Raw genomic sequence first — 13,954 nt, forward strand, 5'->3', positions numbered from 1 at the left:
ATAAAAGTGCTCCAAAAGGCCGAATGGCATATATCACTCGACTCAGCTCGACGAGCTGAGCATTTTCTGTATGTGTTTGTGTGTGTGTATGTGTGTGTGTGTATGTGTGTGTATGAGCAAATTTTTATCCTCACTCATTTTTCTCAGAGATGACTGGACCAATTTTCATAGAATTAATTGCAAATGAAAGGTCTTGTTGTCCCATAATACCCCATTAAATTTTATTGTAATCGGATTTTTAGTTTAGAGGTTATGTATCAAAATGTAAAATCATGAAATATCATTATCTCGAAAACTACATAACCGATTTGAACAAAATCGGTTTCAAATGAACGGGCTACCTGAAAAGAAACGTGTTCTGGAGACTGATTAATCTCACTCATGATTCTCAGAGATGGCTGGACCGATTTTCATAAAATCAGTGTCAAATGGAAGGTCTAGTTGCCCCATAAGACCTTATTGATTTGTTTTGCAATCGGACTATTACCTTGCCTGTTATGTTTAAAAATGTGAAATTCAGCTATGAAAAGGAACATATTCCGAAGACTACTTACACTCGCTCACTTTTCTCAGAGATGGTGTACCCGATTTCCATAATATTAGTGTCAATTAATAGGTCTAGCTGGCTGCCTCATAACACCCTATTGAATTTTTCTGTAATCGAACTGTAACTTCGTCTGTGATGTACCGAAATGTGAAAATCACGAAACTTCATTATCTCAGAAACTACACAACCGATTTGATCAATATTATTATCAGATGAGTGGGCTAGTTAAGGAATAACTGATGAATTATGATTGAACACGTGGTTTCAAAGTTTGGTTGCCTTATACGTTCCCATTTCATTTGATTATAAACGAACTTATGCATCCGTTATGTGTTAAATTGTTAATAAAACAACGAAAGTCTATTATCTCAAAGATTACATGACTTATTTAAACATAACTAGTGTCATTGTCATACGAACGAGTCATCTCTCGAACTTACAAATAACAAACTTCATAACAATTTGATATGTGGCTCAAAGTTATGGAAAGAAAAGAAGTTCAAAGACTATTTGAAACTATACCTGCTTTGATCGATTTAAATGTTGTATCGTACTATTTGAGGTTGGTAAATGGTTGGACACGTGTCACCTGAGACCCTATTGTGGTCATTCACCTATGTCCAGCAACTCCTATCCCAACCTTCACGTGGTGCCGACCGGAATACGAGTAACCTTAGCGGATATCGGGTAACCAACCCCGGTGGAAACTTTGGTCGTATGCTGACTGGGAAGGGGGAACGTACGCGGCTGTTTCCTCATGTTAGGGGCGGCGTACAACAGCGTCTGACCCGGAGCGGGCGGCTGAATCATGAAACGCGGTGTCTCGTCAGCTAAATCTAAGACGGCAACCCCGTCGCGAGACTAGCCATCGCCACCCTAGTAAGGTAGCATGGCAAAAACACTTTACTACGAATAATCAAGAAGAAGAAACGGACCGGATCAATCGGCAACGACCTAGGCGACGAAAAAAGGACACTGATTGGAAACTCGGAACATGGAACTGTAGATCGCTGAACATCCCGGGTGGCGACAGGATCCTACTGGATCAGTTGGAACCCCGTCACTTCAGCATCGTAGCGCTGCAGGAACTTTGTCGGAAAGGAGAAACTGTACGGAGGATGTGTGGCCACAGGGCCCAGTACTACCAGAGCGGCGGCACAACAAATGAGCGGGGTACCGGCTTTATTGTGTTAGGCAAGATGCAAAGTCGTGTGATCAAGTGGCAGGCGATCATCGACAGGATGTGTGTATTGAGAATTAAAGGCCGGTTCTACAATTACTCCATCATCAATATGCACTGCCCGCACGAAGGAAGACCCGATGGCGAAAAGGAAGCCTTCTACGCGCAGCTGGAGGACGTCTACGACGGCTGCTCGCAGCGGGACATCAAGATCGTCATCGGGGGTATGAACGCTCAAATCGGAAGGGAAGACTTGTATAAACCGGTGATCGGACACGAAAGTCTGCACACCGAAACGAACAACAACGGCCAAAGATGTGTCAACTTTGCAGCTTCCCGAGGAATGGTAGTCCGAAGTACATTTTTCCCCCGCAAGGACATCCACAAAGCCACTTGGAAATCACCTGACCAACAAACAACGAACCAAATTGACCATGTGCTCATCGAAGGACGATTTTTCTCGGACATCACCAACATACGCACATACCGAGGTGTGGACATTGACTCGGACCACTACTTAGTGGCGGTTTGTATGAACTCAAAACTGTCGACTGTCTACCAGCCACGACAGAGCCGATCCCCGCGGCTCAACATCAAGCAGCTACGGGACCCGCAAGCTGCCGAAGTCTACGCACAACAGCTTGAAGCGGCACTACCCACGGCAGAGGAGCTCGGCGCAGCTTCTCTCGAGAATGGCTGGACCATGATCCGCACGGCCATTAGGGAATCCGCGACAACGACACTAGGAACAGAGGCGCCGAGTGTCAGAAACGACTGGTATGATGGGGAATGCCAGGCAGCGGTGTCAGAGAAAAACCGGACCTGGGTAAATTACCTGAGAGTAAGGACGAGAGAGAACCTGGTCAAATATAGACGGGCAAGGAACGACATGACCACGATCCTGAGGCGTAAAAAGCGCCAGCAAGAGGATCGTGACCATGAAGAGCTAGAAGAGCTGTTCACTGCTAATGAGACGCGAAAGGTCTACGAAAAGGTTAACCAATCCCGTAAAGGCTATGTGCCGCGAGCCGACTTTTGCAAGGATATGGCAGGTAACCTCATCACGAACGACAGCGAGGTGGTCGACAGGTGGAAGCAGCACTTCGATGAACATCTGAATGGCGATGCAACAAACGGAAGCGGAACTGGAACGGACCTGGGAGTGCCAGCAGTAGATGACCGGGTATTAGCCCCCGATCTCCACGAAATTCAGCGGGAGATTGGGAGGCTGAAGAACAACAAAGCCACCGGCAAAGACGGCCTGCCGGGCGAGCTCTACAAACATGGTAAAGAAACGCTTGCTAGAGAACTACACTGGGTCATTTCCAAGATCTGGGAAGAGGAAAAACTGCCGGAATAGTGGATGGAGGGAGTCGTCTGCCCCATCTATAAGAAAGGCGACAAGCTGGAGTGCTGCAATTATCGTGGCATTACGCTTGTCAACGCTGCATATAAAATACTCTCCCAAGTTCTATTCCAACGTCTAACACCTTTAACAAGGAGGTTCGTGTGGCAGTACCAGGCGGGTTTCATGGGAGCCCGTGCAACCACGGACCAAATTTTTTCAATCCGACAGATTTTACAAAAATGTCGTGAGTACAACGCATCACATTTTTATCGACTTCAAGGCAGCCTATGATACAGTTGATCGAGAACAGCTATGGCAGATCATGCACGAGAACGAGGATATCTTCCCGGATAAACTGACGCGGCTGATCAAGGCTACCATGAACCGTGTGATATGTTACGTGCGTGTCTCGGGGATGCTCTCGAGTCCCTTCGAGTCATGCCGAGGATTGAGACAAGGTGATGGACTTTCTTGTTTGCTTTTTAACATCGCCCTCGAAGGTGTTATACGAAGAGCGGGCATCGACACGAGTGGTACGATTTTTACGAAACGGGTTCAGCTTAACGGCTTCGCTGATGACTTCGACATAATAGCACGAAACTTTGCGACGGTGGAGGAAACCTACACCAGACTGAAAGCGGAAGCTAAGCGCATTGGACTGCTGATCAATGCGTCGAAAACTAAGTATATGAAGGGAAGAGGCTCCAAGGAGAACAATGTCAGCCTCCCACCCCGGATCACCGTAGACGGCGATGAGCTTGAGGTGGTAGACGAGTTCGTGTACTTAAGATCGCTGGTGACCGCTGACAACAACACCAGCAAGGAGATCCGGAGACGCATTCAAGCGGGAAATCGTGCCTACTTTGCACTTCGTAAGACAATGAGATCCAATCGATTGCGCCGCCGTACAAAGTTGAAACTGTACAAAACACTAGTTAGACCGGTAGTCCTCTATGGGCTAGAGACGACAACACTGCTCTCAGAGGACCTTAACGCCCTTGGAGTTTTCGAACGGAAGGTGCTGCGAACCATCTACGGTGGAGTACAGACTGAAGACGGAGAATGGCGTAGACGCATGAACCATGAGCTGCACGCGCTGCTAGGAGAGATCCCCATTGCACATCTGATCAAAGTTAACAGATTGCGATGGGCCGGACACGTCGCAAGGATGCCGGACGACAACCCGGTTAAAACGACCCTTTTCAGTAACCCCTCCGGCACCAGAAACAGAGGAGCACAGCGTACACGATGGCTTGATCAGATTGAAAGTGACCTACGAGTGATAAGACGCCTGGGAGCATGGCGCCATACAGCCCAGAACCGAGTTGAATGGAGACGACTTCTTGATACAGCACGAGCCACCCCGGCTCTAGCCTGCTAGGTAAGGTAAGGTATCGTACTATTTGAACGTTCCAAATTCATTGATTCCTTGCGATGTGTTTAAAGTCTGCAAATGCACGACGAATCGGCAATAGGATATGATCAAAGTCAAATAACAAATCGTTTGAAATGATTGGTTTGATGATTGGTGATTGGTGTGTTTAAAGTCTGCAAATGCACGACGAATCGGCAATAGGATATGATCAAAGTCAAATAACAAATCGTTTGAAATGATTGGTTTTATCGAAATGACAACATCCTCGACTTTTGGCTTCTGTACATCGCCTTAATTCGGAATATATTCATATTGGGTGGTATTCGGTCATTTTCAGCAAATTTTCTGGCATCAATCTAACACCGGAAATACCCATATTGGGAGGTATTTAGTTATTTTGGTTGTTTTCCAGAAACTAAAAGCGGTTGTCTTTAAATTCAAAATGGTGTCCAGGGTCAATGTTTGGATTCTATGTATCATCTCGATTACGGAAATATTGAGTTTTATTCGGTCATTTTCGACTGTTGCCTAGAAGTTGCCATTTAGCAATTCAAAATGGTGCCTGAGGTCAATTGTTAGCTCATTGCATCATTCTGGTTCCAGAGATACTCATATTGGATGGTATTTGGTTATTTTAAGCTGTTTTTCACAAACCGGAAGTCGCCACCTTGGATTTTAAAATGGTATTTAAATAATTTCTGGCCTCTGAGCGTCATTCTTGTTGGAGAAGCACCCATATTGGGTGTTATTCGATCATTTTCGGCTGCTCCTCAGAAACCGGAAGTCGCCAATCTAGAATCTAAAATGAGGTCTGTGGTCGATTTCAGCTGCTGTGTATCATTCTAGATACGGAGATACTCATGTTAGACGGAAATCGGCCATTCTGGCTGTTTTCCAGAAACCAGAAGTTGCCCACATACATACAATTCATAATGGTGTCTGAGGTTTTAAGCTTCTTGCAAAATTCTGGCTCCGGAGATACTCATATTGGGTGGTATTTGGTCACTTTGGGCGGTTTTCAGAAACCGAAAGTCGTCATTGGACTTTAAAATTGCCTGTGAAATCAATTTCTGTCATCTGGGCGTCATTTTGGTTGTGAAAACATTCATATTGAATGGTATTTGGTCATCTCCGGCTGTTTGCCAGACACTGGAAGTCACCATCTTAAAATTCAAGATTGTGTCTGTGATCAGTTTTTAGCTTCTGTGAATCTTTCTGGTTGGGAATCGTCCATTTCAGGCTGTTTTCCAAACCGTAAGTTGCCATCTTACAATTCAAAATGTTGTCTGAAGTCGATTTGTGGCTCCAGTGCATCATTACGATTCCGGAAATACCCATATTGGGTGGTATTTGGTCATTTTCAGCTGTTTTTTCAGAACACGAAAGTCGCCATCTTAGAATTCAAAATGGTATCTGTGGTCTAAATTTGGTTCCGTTTACTTGGTTAGTTCTCGAGATGTGCAGAAATTTGTGTTTCATTTGTATGGAACCCCTCTCTTCCAGAAAAGGAAGGGGCGTCCAACTATTATAAACATATTTGTTACCCCTTAAAACAGCCACATGCCAAATTCGGTTTCATTTGCTTGCTTTGTTCTTGAGTTGTGCAGAAATTTATGTTTCATTTGTATGAGACCCCTCTCTTCCAGAAGAGGGAGGGGTCTCAAACTATCATAGGAACCTTTATCGGCACCAAAAACCCCTATAATCAAATTTTCACGTCGATCGGTTCGGTAGTTTTCGAGCCTATATGGATCAGACAGTCAGACAGATCGGACTGCATTTTAATATGTATAGATTACAACATCAATATTTTAGAACCTAAAGAGTGAATATACATTTATTGGATTGAAGCGTTCATGTAAATCTATTTTTACAAATAAAAGTTTGAATGAGTAAGGCTGGGTCTGACCGCTAGGTGGATTAATTTAGGTTTTTTATAATACTTTATTTGTTGTTCAATCTTGCTCTTAAAACATGACTGTAGTAATCAAACGAACCATACTTCAACGTGAAACCTTAACTAGACTTTCACAATATGATCTACCACTACTCTCTCCCATTCTGCGAGAACATTCCAAGTCAGGGGGTATAATCGATTTGAAAAATATCGCCAAGGGGTACGCGGACAAAAAAAGGTTGAGAGCCGCTGATGTAGTACGAATTTCAATATAAATCACGGAACCGAGAATTATTTAATACTTCGCTTCATCCGTTTCATACACACATTGATAACATTTGAGAAATGCAGATCGTCTACCCGAATATATTTGACCGAAGGTGTGTTTTCAATTCTCTCGTCGTGTGAAACAGGCGCTGATTATATAATTATATTGTAATTGTTATCAAATCTACCCTTAATTTTCAACGTATTGATGAGTCGCCATCTACTGATACACTTGGTCTGCATCCTAGTACAGAGAAACCGACCATTACCGTCATTACGGTAGATGTAGTAGGTACTCGAATGTCACTGCATCTAGGGTTATTATTCGCCCGCCCGTGGACACCGTATACTGTACAGATAACTGCAACTTCCATGTTTTCCCTCACAATTCCTCTGCAAAATTTCATGCGCGCAAAAAAAGAATCGCGTAAAAAAAATCGCGCAATTTTGATCAAATCGCGTGAAAAAATCGCGTAATTTGAAGCAAATCGCGTAAAAAAAGATCGCGTCGTTACAAAATCTTTCGGTATGTATGTGTATGCATGTGTATGTGTGTGTATGTTTGTGTGTGTGTTACATCTTGGCACATAAACAATATTTCCCATGTCACACACATCGCATAAAACCGCGTAAAAAACGTGTAATTTCGAGAAAATCGCGTAAAAAATCGTGTGAAATAAAATAACGTGAAAAAGGTCGCGCAAAAACAGAATTCAGAGTACTTTTGTCATTACAAATGCGGGGTTTCCAATTTGATTAGATTGATTTCATCCCAGTTGGAAAGCTTCTAGAAGAAGTGTTAGTCTTAGATCTCAGATTATGAACGACCGAACCAAAGTTAAAATCACTTTATTGCTACTGTTTTTACTTTTTAAAGTGAATTGATAAATTAATAAATGAATAAATAAATAATAACATGAATAAAAAAATAAAAACATATTGACTGCGCGCCTATATCTATTCCTTTTACACGACATCTATTCGTACACACTTATCTCGAATACGCTTCACTTATCAAAACAAACAGTGTCTAACGGTATGAAAATCGTAATGGTAGGTGACTCGACACTCGTGATGTCGGATGCATATATAATGGTTTTTTCATGTTTTGAAGTAGTGTTATCGTATATAACAAAGACAAAAATATGTCTTTCTTTTATGCGAAAGTCCGGAAATAGAACTAGACCGTGTGGTTTATTTTGCATCATACTAGACGTAACATTTCTAGAATATTCCATCAATGATAAGCAAACGATGAACCTGAAATTAAAACCTCTATTCGTAGAAAAAGGTATCAGTTGACTAACAAGAGCGGTGATGCGAGGTGTTCGGGGAATCATGTTCGGAGCTTTAAATATTGATTGTATTTCATCTCTTATTTAGCGTTCATCCGGCACAGCTTCCGAGAAGGGTGTCCTGAAAAGAAGCAGAGAAAAAAGCACACAAGACAATGCCAGAACCTGTAACCCTGGTTCTCAAAATTCCATTTCCTGTGGTGGCGAAGGAAAACATTTCGTTCGCAAAGAAAAGAAGGAGGGAATGAGGTCAAGCGTGAGAAACCATTCAGTTGAGCGTGTAATAAATTCTACGGATTTTTCTTGGTTCTTCCCAGCAGGACTATACCAAGCATTCGCCGGTGATGATTCAGTTTACTACACTAGTTCGTTGCTTTCTTTGCTAACTGCTTCTACTTTGGAGACGGAAGCAACTGGCTATACGTAAACTTATCATATCGGTCCAGATTGGCGAAGGCGGAGTAGATAAAATTGCCTAGACGTTTATCGAACAAAGTGGTTTCGATCCCGGTACTAACGAGAAATAAAATCTGTCTAGGAAATTTGATGAACAAAATAATTCACATGACAGTCGGGAAAGTTGCTCACAGAACATTACCAAGAAACCTGAATGATGAATTATAGAATTATGTTTACGTATGTATCCACTTAGGTTATTATATTTCAAATGAAGCTTGTACAAATGCAGAAAACGCAACTTACCATACTTCAGCATCGCTACAAATCTTTGATGATAAAATAGATATTGTTTTCTCGATTAAATGTTTTTTTTTTTCAATATAGCAAACTCAAAAAACCGAGTGAAATTAATGTTCATTCAGCAAAGCTTGTGTCTCCTAAAATCTTACTTAAAGTTTGTTCTACTACTGAGAGCAGTTTAATGAGCATGGCTAGTAAAAACACAGACAGAAGAAAAGCAGCGGAGAATTGTGTGTCTAGAGTAGCTGAATTCACTGTGTACTTGTTATAGAGAAAAGATGCATTTGATGAGGGTGCTGAAGAATAGTTTTCTGTTTGGCACAGGGTAAAGTCCAATCTGAAAAAGTTTCGTAGTATACAATACAGTTTAATTCGGAATACAGCTGATTTTTGAACAACTTTGCAATGTACAGCAGGATGTTGATTTTATCATTCTATCATTAGAGCAGTATTCAACAGAAAAACAAAATCTAAAGTTTCATGGAACTTTTGCAACCTAAGAAGAAATAGTCTTGAAGAACGGTGCATAATATCATTCAACAGTCTCTAATGAAATTTTACAGTTTGAAATACCTAATACACTAAGGTCGCTTTTTACGCGGTTTTTTTTTACGCAAATTCCGGAATTTACGCGGTTTTTTACGCGGAATCCGGAATTTACGCGGTTTTTTTATACGCGGATTCCAGAATTTACGCGGTTTTTTATACGCGGATTCCGGAATTTACGCGGTATTTTTTGTGCGGATTTCGGTTTCCCTTCACTCGGAATGCAAAATTAACGCTGGTTTTTTTTTACGCGGATTTTTTTTACGCGGATTCCGGAATTTACGCAGTATTTTACGCGGCATGTATCCCCCACGTAAAAAGCGACTTTAGAGCAGTTCCATTTCTTGAAGCAGGCTTCTGCTAACATTCTTTCAACATAAGTAAATTGTTTAAGCACTAGGTATATGTATTAAATAAAAATAAGTTGGTGTCTGTATAACGGCGTTTCATTCCAATTAGAATCAACGGATTTGAATGATTCTTTTTGTGTTTGTTTTGTCTTGATCTCCGACGAGGTAATAAGCCATAAAAATAACAATAATCAACTGATGAAGTTAAAAAAAAAATTTATATATTTTCGCCTTTTCCCGCCTTTTACTCCAAAAACAACGTCATTAGATTACTATGATTGCAGGCTATGAGCGGTAGACATGCTGTTGTAGCGTCGTTATTGGGCGTCGTTGTTGAGTAAACAAGCACCTGTTAATGATTCACGTATAAAGTGATATTTGTTTTCGCTGCCTACTACACCTTTTTTATGCAAAAGCGCTATAGCGTGGTAGCAGCAAAATCTACATGCATGTGAATACTCTCAACGTGCCTTTGATTTTATTCAAGGGCATATACTTGATAATGTAAATTAAATTTCTGGCTTATTTAAGCAAAGTTGCATATAATCGTTTTATTTATCAGATAAATGAAAAGAAAGGACAAGAATAACACTACATGTGCGATGATTTAATTTACCATTGCTCGGATTCAATCAATCTGTTCAATTTTCTCTAAAATGCACACTGACTTAGATCATTGACATTTGCTCATGCTGCAATGATTCTGTTAGCTGGTAAAAGAAACGTGTAGTTTTTGCTTCTCAAAAAACATTGATTTCTGTTCATGTTTCCTTAAATAGGCACTATTGCATTCCTACAAATCTCTGGATTTACAATTGATTGTTGAATGTTGAATTGAAAACTATACTGTTGCGAAGTGTCAATTGCACTGTGCTTAGGCAGCAGATCTGCCTCAAAAAGCAGATGAAATATTAATGTCATTGAAGCAAAAATTTCGAAGCTCCGTGTACCTACCAATTTACCATTTAATTTCATACATCTGTATGTACCTTCGCGCTCCGCAGTTGGGTGATATTCGATCCCATATATCTCAAAATCGTATATATTCGATTCGACCCCATATATCTCAAAATCGTCAGTTATACACTTAGTTCCCATAGTCTTTAAACGAGTCTTGAACAAAAGAGAAATAAAGTATAATAACTCAAACACTCAATTGAGAGAAAAATGCTAATCAAATATTTTCAAATACTACTACTTTGTAGATTCAAGGTCAAATTTACCACCGAACAGTTGCATTGCTGCCACTACCCGATGGCAAATGTCCTTGAAGCGACAATTCTGAAAGGAAACTACAAAGGAAAAGTCGTAATAATCCCGCGTATCTCGATTACTCCTACCGATTTGCCGTTAAATTTTAAACGTCTACAATTTCCCGTGCGTCGCGCATTCGCGATGACTATTGATAAAACCCAAGGACGGTCACTGCAAATTTGTGGCATAAACTCCGAGTATTCATGCTTCTCACATGGACAGCTCTATGTCGCATATTCACGTGACCCTGACCCCGACATTGTGGAATATATAGAATTTAGTGGCTAGGACCGCCTTGACTACTTTCACATGTTTCGTATATTCTGAATTTTAAGCTTGAATTATTTAGAATTCTGATGTTTTTTATAAAATCTGTTCCAGTGAGATTGGCCAGGCAGAAGGGTATTACTATATTTGCATTAAGCCAAGCTTTTGAATAATTAAAAAAATAATGTAATAATTTCCTTCAGAATATTTAAAAGAATGACTGTTTATTTTCAGAAATGTATTGAAATGATTTGATTATGGTTGAAAGGTGCTTCATAATGTTCAATGAAATAAAAACGTAGAATTTTACGAGCGCATGACTGAAAAAAACACTAAAAACAAATCAGAGCCGAAACATACCGTAGGTATGTTTTTTAGCAGCACTTAGATATTTCAGTTTTTGCAATATAACAGTCAATAAAACTCAAGGCGGCGGTACGAAGTTTGCCGGGTCAGCTAGTATTCATTAAATACCACGGCAATAAAAAACAAGTATCAGAGTTGAGTATTTTTTTAATTTAAACTGTCAACAACTAACATTATTGTCGAAGCCCATCAATTTTAAAACAATTCTAATCATGAGCGCGGAATACACATCTTCTTACAACGTTATTATCAAGTTCCATCATTATATTGACTATGATAAATTTTAAGCGTTACGTATTTACCGGGTTCTGTACTGTATTATCAAATGTACTTTAGAGAGACGCACATATATTTTATTATTTTTATAACTGCAGCATATTCTTATCTTAACCCTAGGAAAGTACTTACCTTACTTTTACTTTTATGGCGACAGATCATTAAGATCCTATGCCGAATCCAGAATACGTCTCCACAAAACTCGGCCTTGGGCTGCTACTCTCCAGTCTCCCCTTACACCCGCTGCTCTGGCATCCTCGTCGACAGCACACATCCAGCGCGTGCGCGGTCTGCCTCGAAGTCGTCGGCCTCTATCCGGTTCTCTACTAAATATTATCTTTGCCGGTCGCTCATCCGCCATCCGTGCTACGTGGCCAGCCCACTGTAACCTGCCGTGTTTCATCAGCTTGACAATATGAGCGTGTTTGTATACTTCGTACAGCTCGTGATTCATGCGCCTGTGCCACACCCCGTTCTCTAGTTTGCCTCCGAGTATTGATCGCAGGATTCTACGCTCGAAGACCCCAAGCGCTCGTCGATGCAAAATGTACCAAGAAAACCATAATAAAAACGATATGTTTAAAGTAGCCCCGCACATCAAAAGAAGCACCGCACAACAGTTGGTTTGTGTTGAACCAAGTGTAAAGAAACACTGATTTATTTATAAATAACAGTCAACTTAAGCACTGATGGTGGTTGTATGTAGCAACCGAAATACGTATCTGCGGATGGTATTCGATTAAAGGGTATTAGATTTTTGTAGTAGAATTAAATAGAAACATAACCTATTCTCAATATTTACTGATTTATTTCTCATATAGAAGCACTCATTCTGAACGAAAACAAATATTGAACATTCGAGAAAGGTCCGGCCTTTTGACAAAGCTTTCGTATAATACCGGAGCAAGAGCGTTGTATGGCCTTCACGTCGACTTTTCGAATGCATCTCTTGATTCTACCAATAAACTGTTTGCATTCGTTGATTTCTAGCTATCTTTGCACCGAAGGAACTTAGAAACCCAAAAAAATCTTTTATTGCGGTAGATTCGTTGGGTTGCGTATTTGTGATCAGCAGTGATGGCATGAACTCGTGCAAAGTTGAACTGAGTAACACTTTTCCAGTTTTGAATCCAACTTGAATCTGCTTCCTCTCGATAGTTTGAGTTTTTTTGCACCGCACACTCTGATCGATTGAGTTTAAATGCGTGCAATGCATGCAGTGCACGATGTATCCAACGATGCAGGCGATGATGTGACGTGATGAGTTTTGTTTTTAGATCGAATTTATGCTTTCAAAGGACAATGCAACAAACTGTTGCAGCAGACGCGGCGCGAATTTCATCGCAATTCGATTTTTATGCAATTGTTGTTATGCAGGATTCAAACTCAAATTGAACCCAAGTGTAATGCACTGTTAGTAGGGTTTTCGTGCTAACCGAAAATAAATGTGCAAGCAAGTTTTGAAACTCACTTGGATACGAGTGCAAAGTCACACTGCCTACTCTGGTGATCAGAGATGTTACGGATGTAATTTTTAAGACACCTGCAGATGCGGATGCGGATGCAGATATGTGATTACGGATGCAGATGTGAATGCGAATGTCGATTTTCATGCGGATGTTCCGCATTTACAGAGGCGGATGCGGTTATCCATGACATCTCAGATGTTTACTTTCGTTTGTTTCACATGGCAAATGGCATCCCAGTGCAAAAACTATTGGAGCAAGCAGCAAATACACCAAGTAAAATTTTGCTATAAAATTTTATAAAGCGATTTTTTTCCAACATCCGCAGAATATCTCGTGGTACATAATGCAGATGCGGATACGAGTGAGGATTTTCCGTATTTACGGATGTGGATACGGATATCCGTAACATCCCTATTTGGGATACAAATGGAGTCGAGTTGTTGTTCAGGAATGAATGCGTTTTTTACGTAATATATTGACATTTTATCTGACAAAAACACATGCCTTTCACCGGTATGGTGTTTTGGAAAAAATGAAATCAAAATTTTGTTCAAACATTTAAGAACGAAAAGGTCGTGAATTACACAAGAAGGAAAAAATTCGTTTATGTCCACTACACTGACTAGTCTTCCAATACCTTCCTGGCGGATTATTGTTGAAGTTTGCCGGAAATTATACACAGTCGAAACCGGAAGATTTTCGCCTTCAAAATGGTTTACTGAGAACTTTTTGCCTGTCTACTAGTGATGTGGTTTTTACCTGCTGAACAATTTTGTCATTTTCAAGTGATTCAAAAAGTTTTGGAATACAAGAAATAA

At 40.7% G+C, this 13,954-nt stretch overlaps 1 protein-coding gene across 3 annotated transcripts in view; it reads left to right on the forward strand.

Moving 5' to 3' along the window:
• Positions 1-1,231: 1,231 nt before the first annotated feature.
• Positions 1,232-13,954, forward strand: part of LOC129724201 (craniofacial development protein 2-like) — a 43,026-nt gene continuing 30,303 nt past the window's right edge. Inside the window, exons 1-3 of one of the 3 annotated variants that reach the window (XM_055678898.1) lie at positions 1,232-4,461; positions 7,998-8,158; positions 8,230-9,459. In XM_055678898.1, coding sequence (XP_055534873.1) covers positions 1,666-3,087 — 1,422 coding nt within the window. In that variant the 5' untranslated portion in view covers positions 1,232-1,665 and the 3' untranslated portion in view covers positions 3,088-4,461; positions 7,998-8,158; positions 8,230-9,459. Of the gene's footprint in view, positions 4,462-7,997; positions 9,460-13,954 lie in introns of those variants that run through there. The other 2 variants (XM_055678897.1, XM_055678899.1) reach the window with 2 other exon arrangements.

Source organism: Wyeomyia smithii, chromosome 2, assembly GCF_029784165.1.
Source record: "Wyeomyia smithii strain HCP4-BCI-WySm-NY-G18 chromosome 2, ASM2978416v1, whole genome shotgun sequence".
Lineage (NCBI taxonomy): Eukaryota > Metazoa > Arthropoda > Insecta > Diptera > Culicidae > Wyeomyia > Wyeomyia smithii.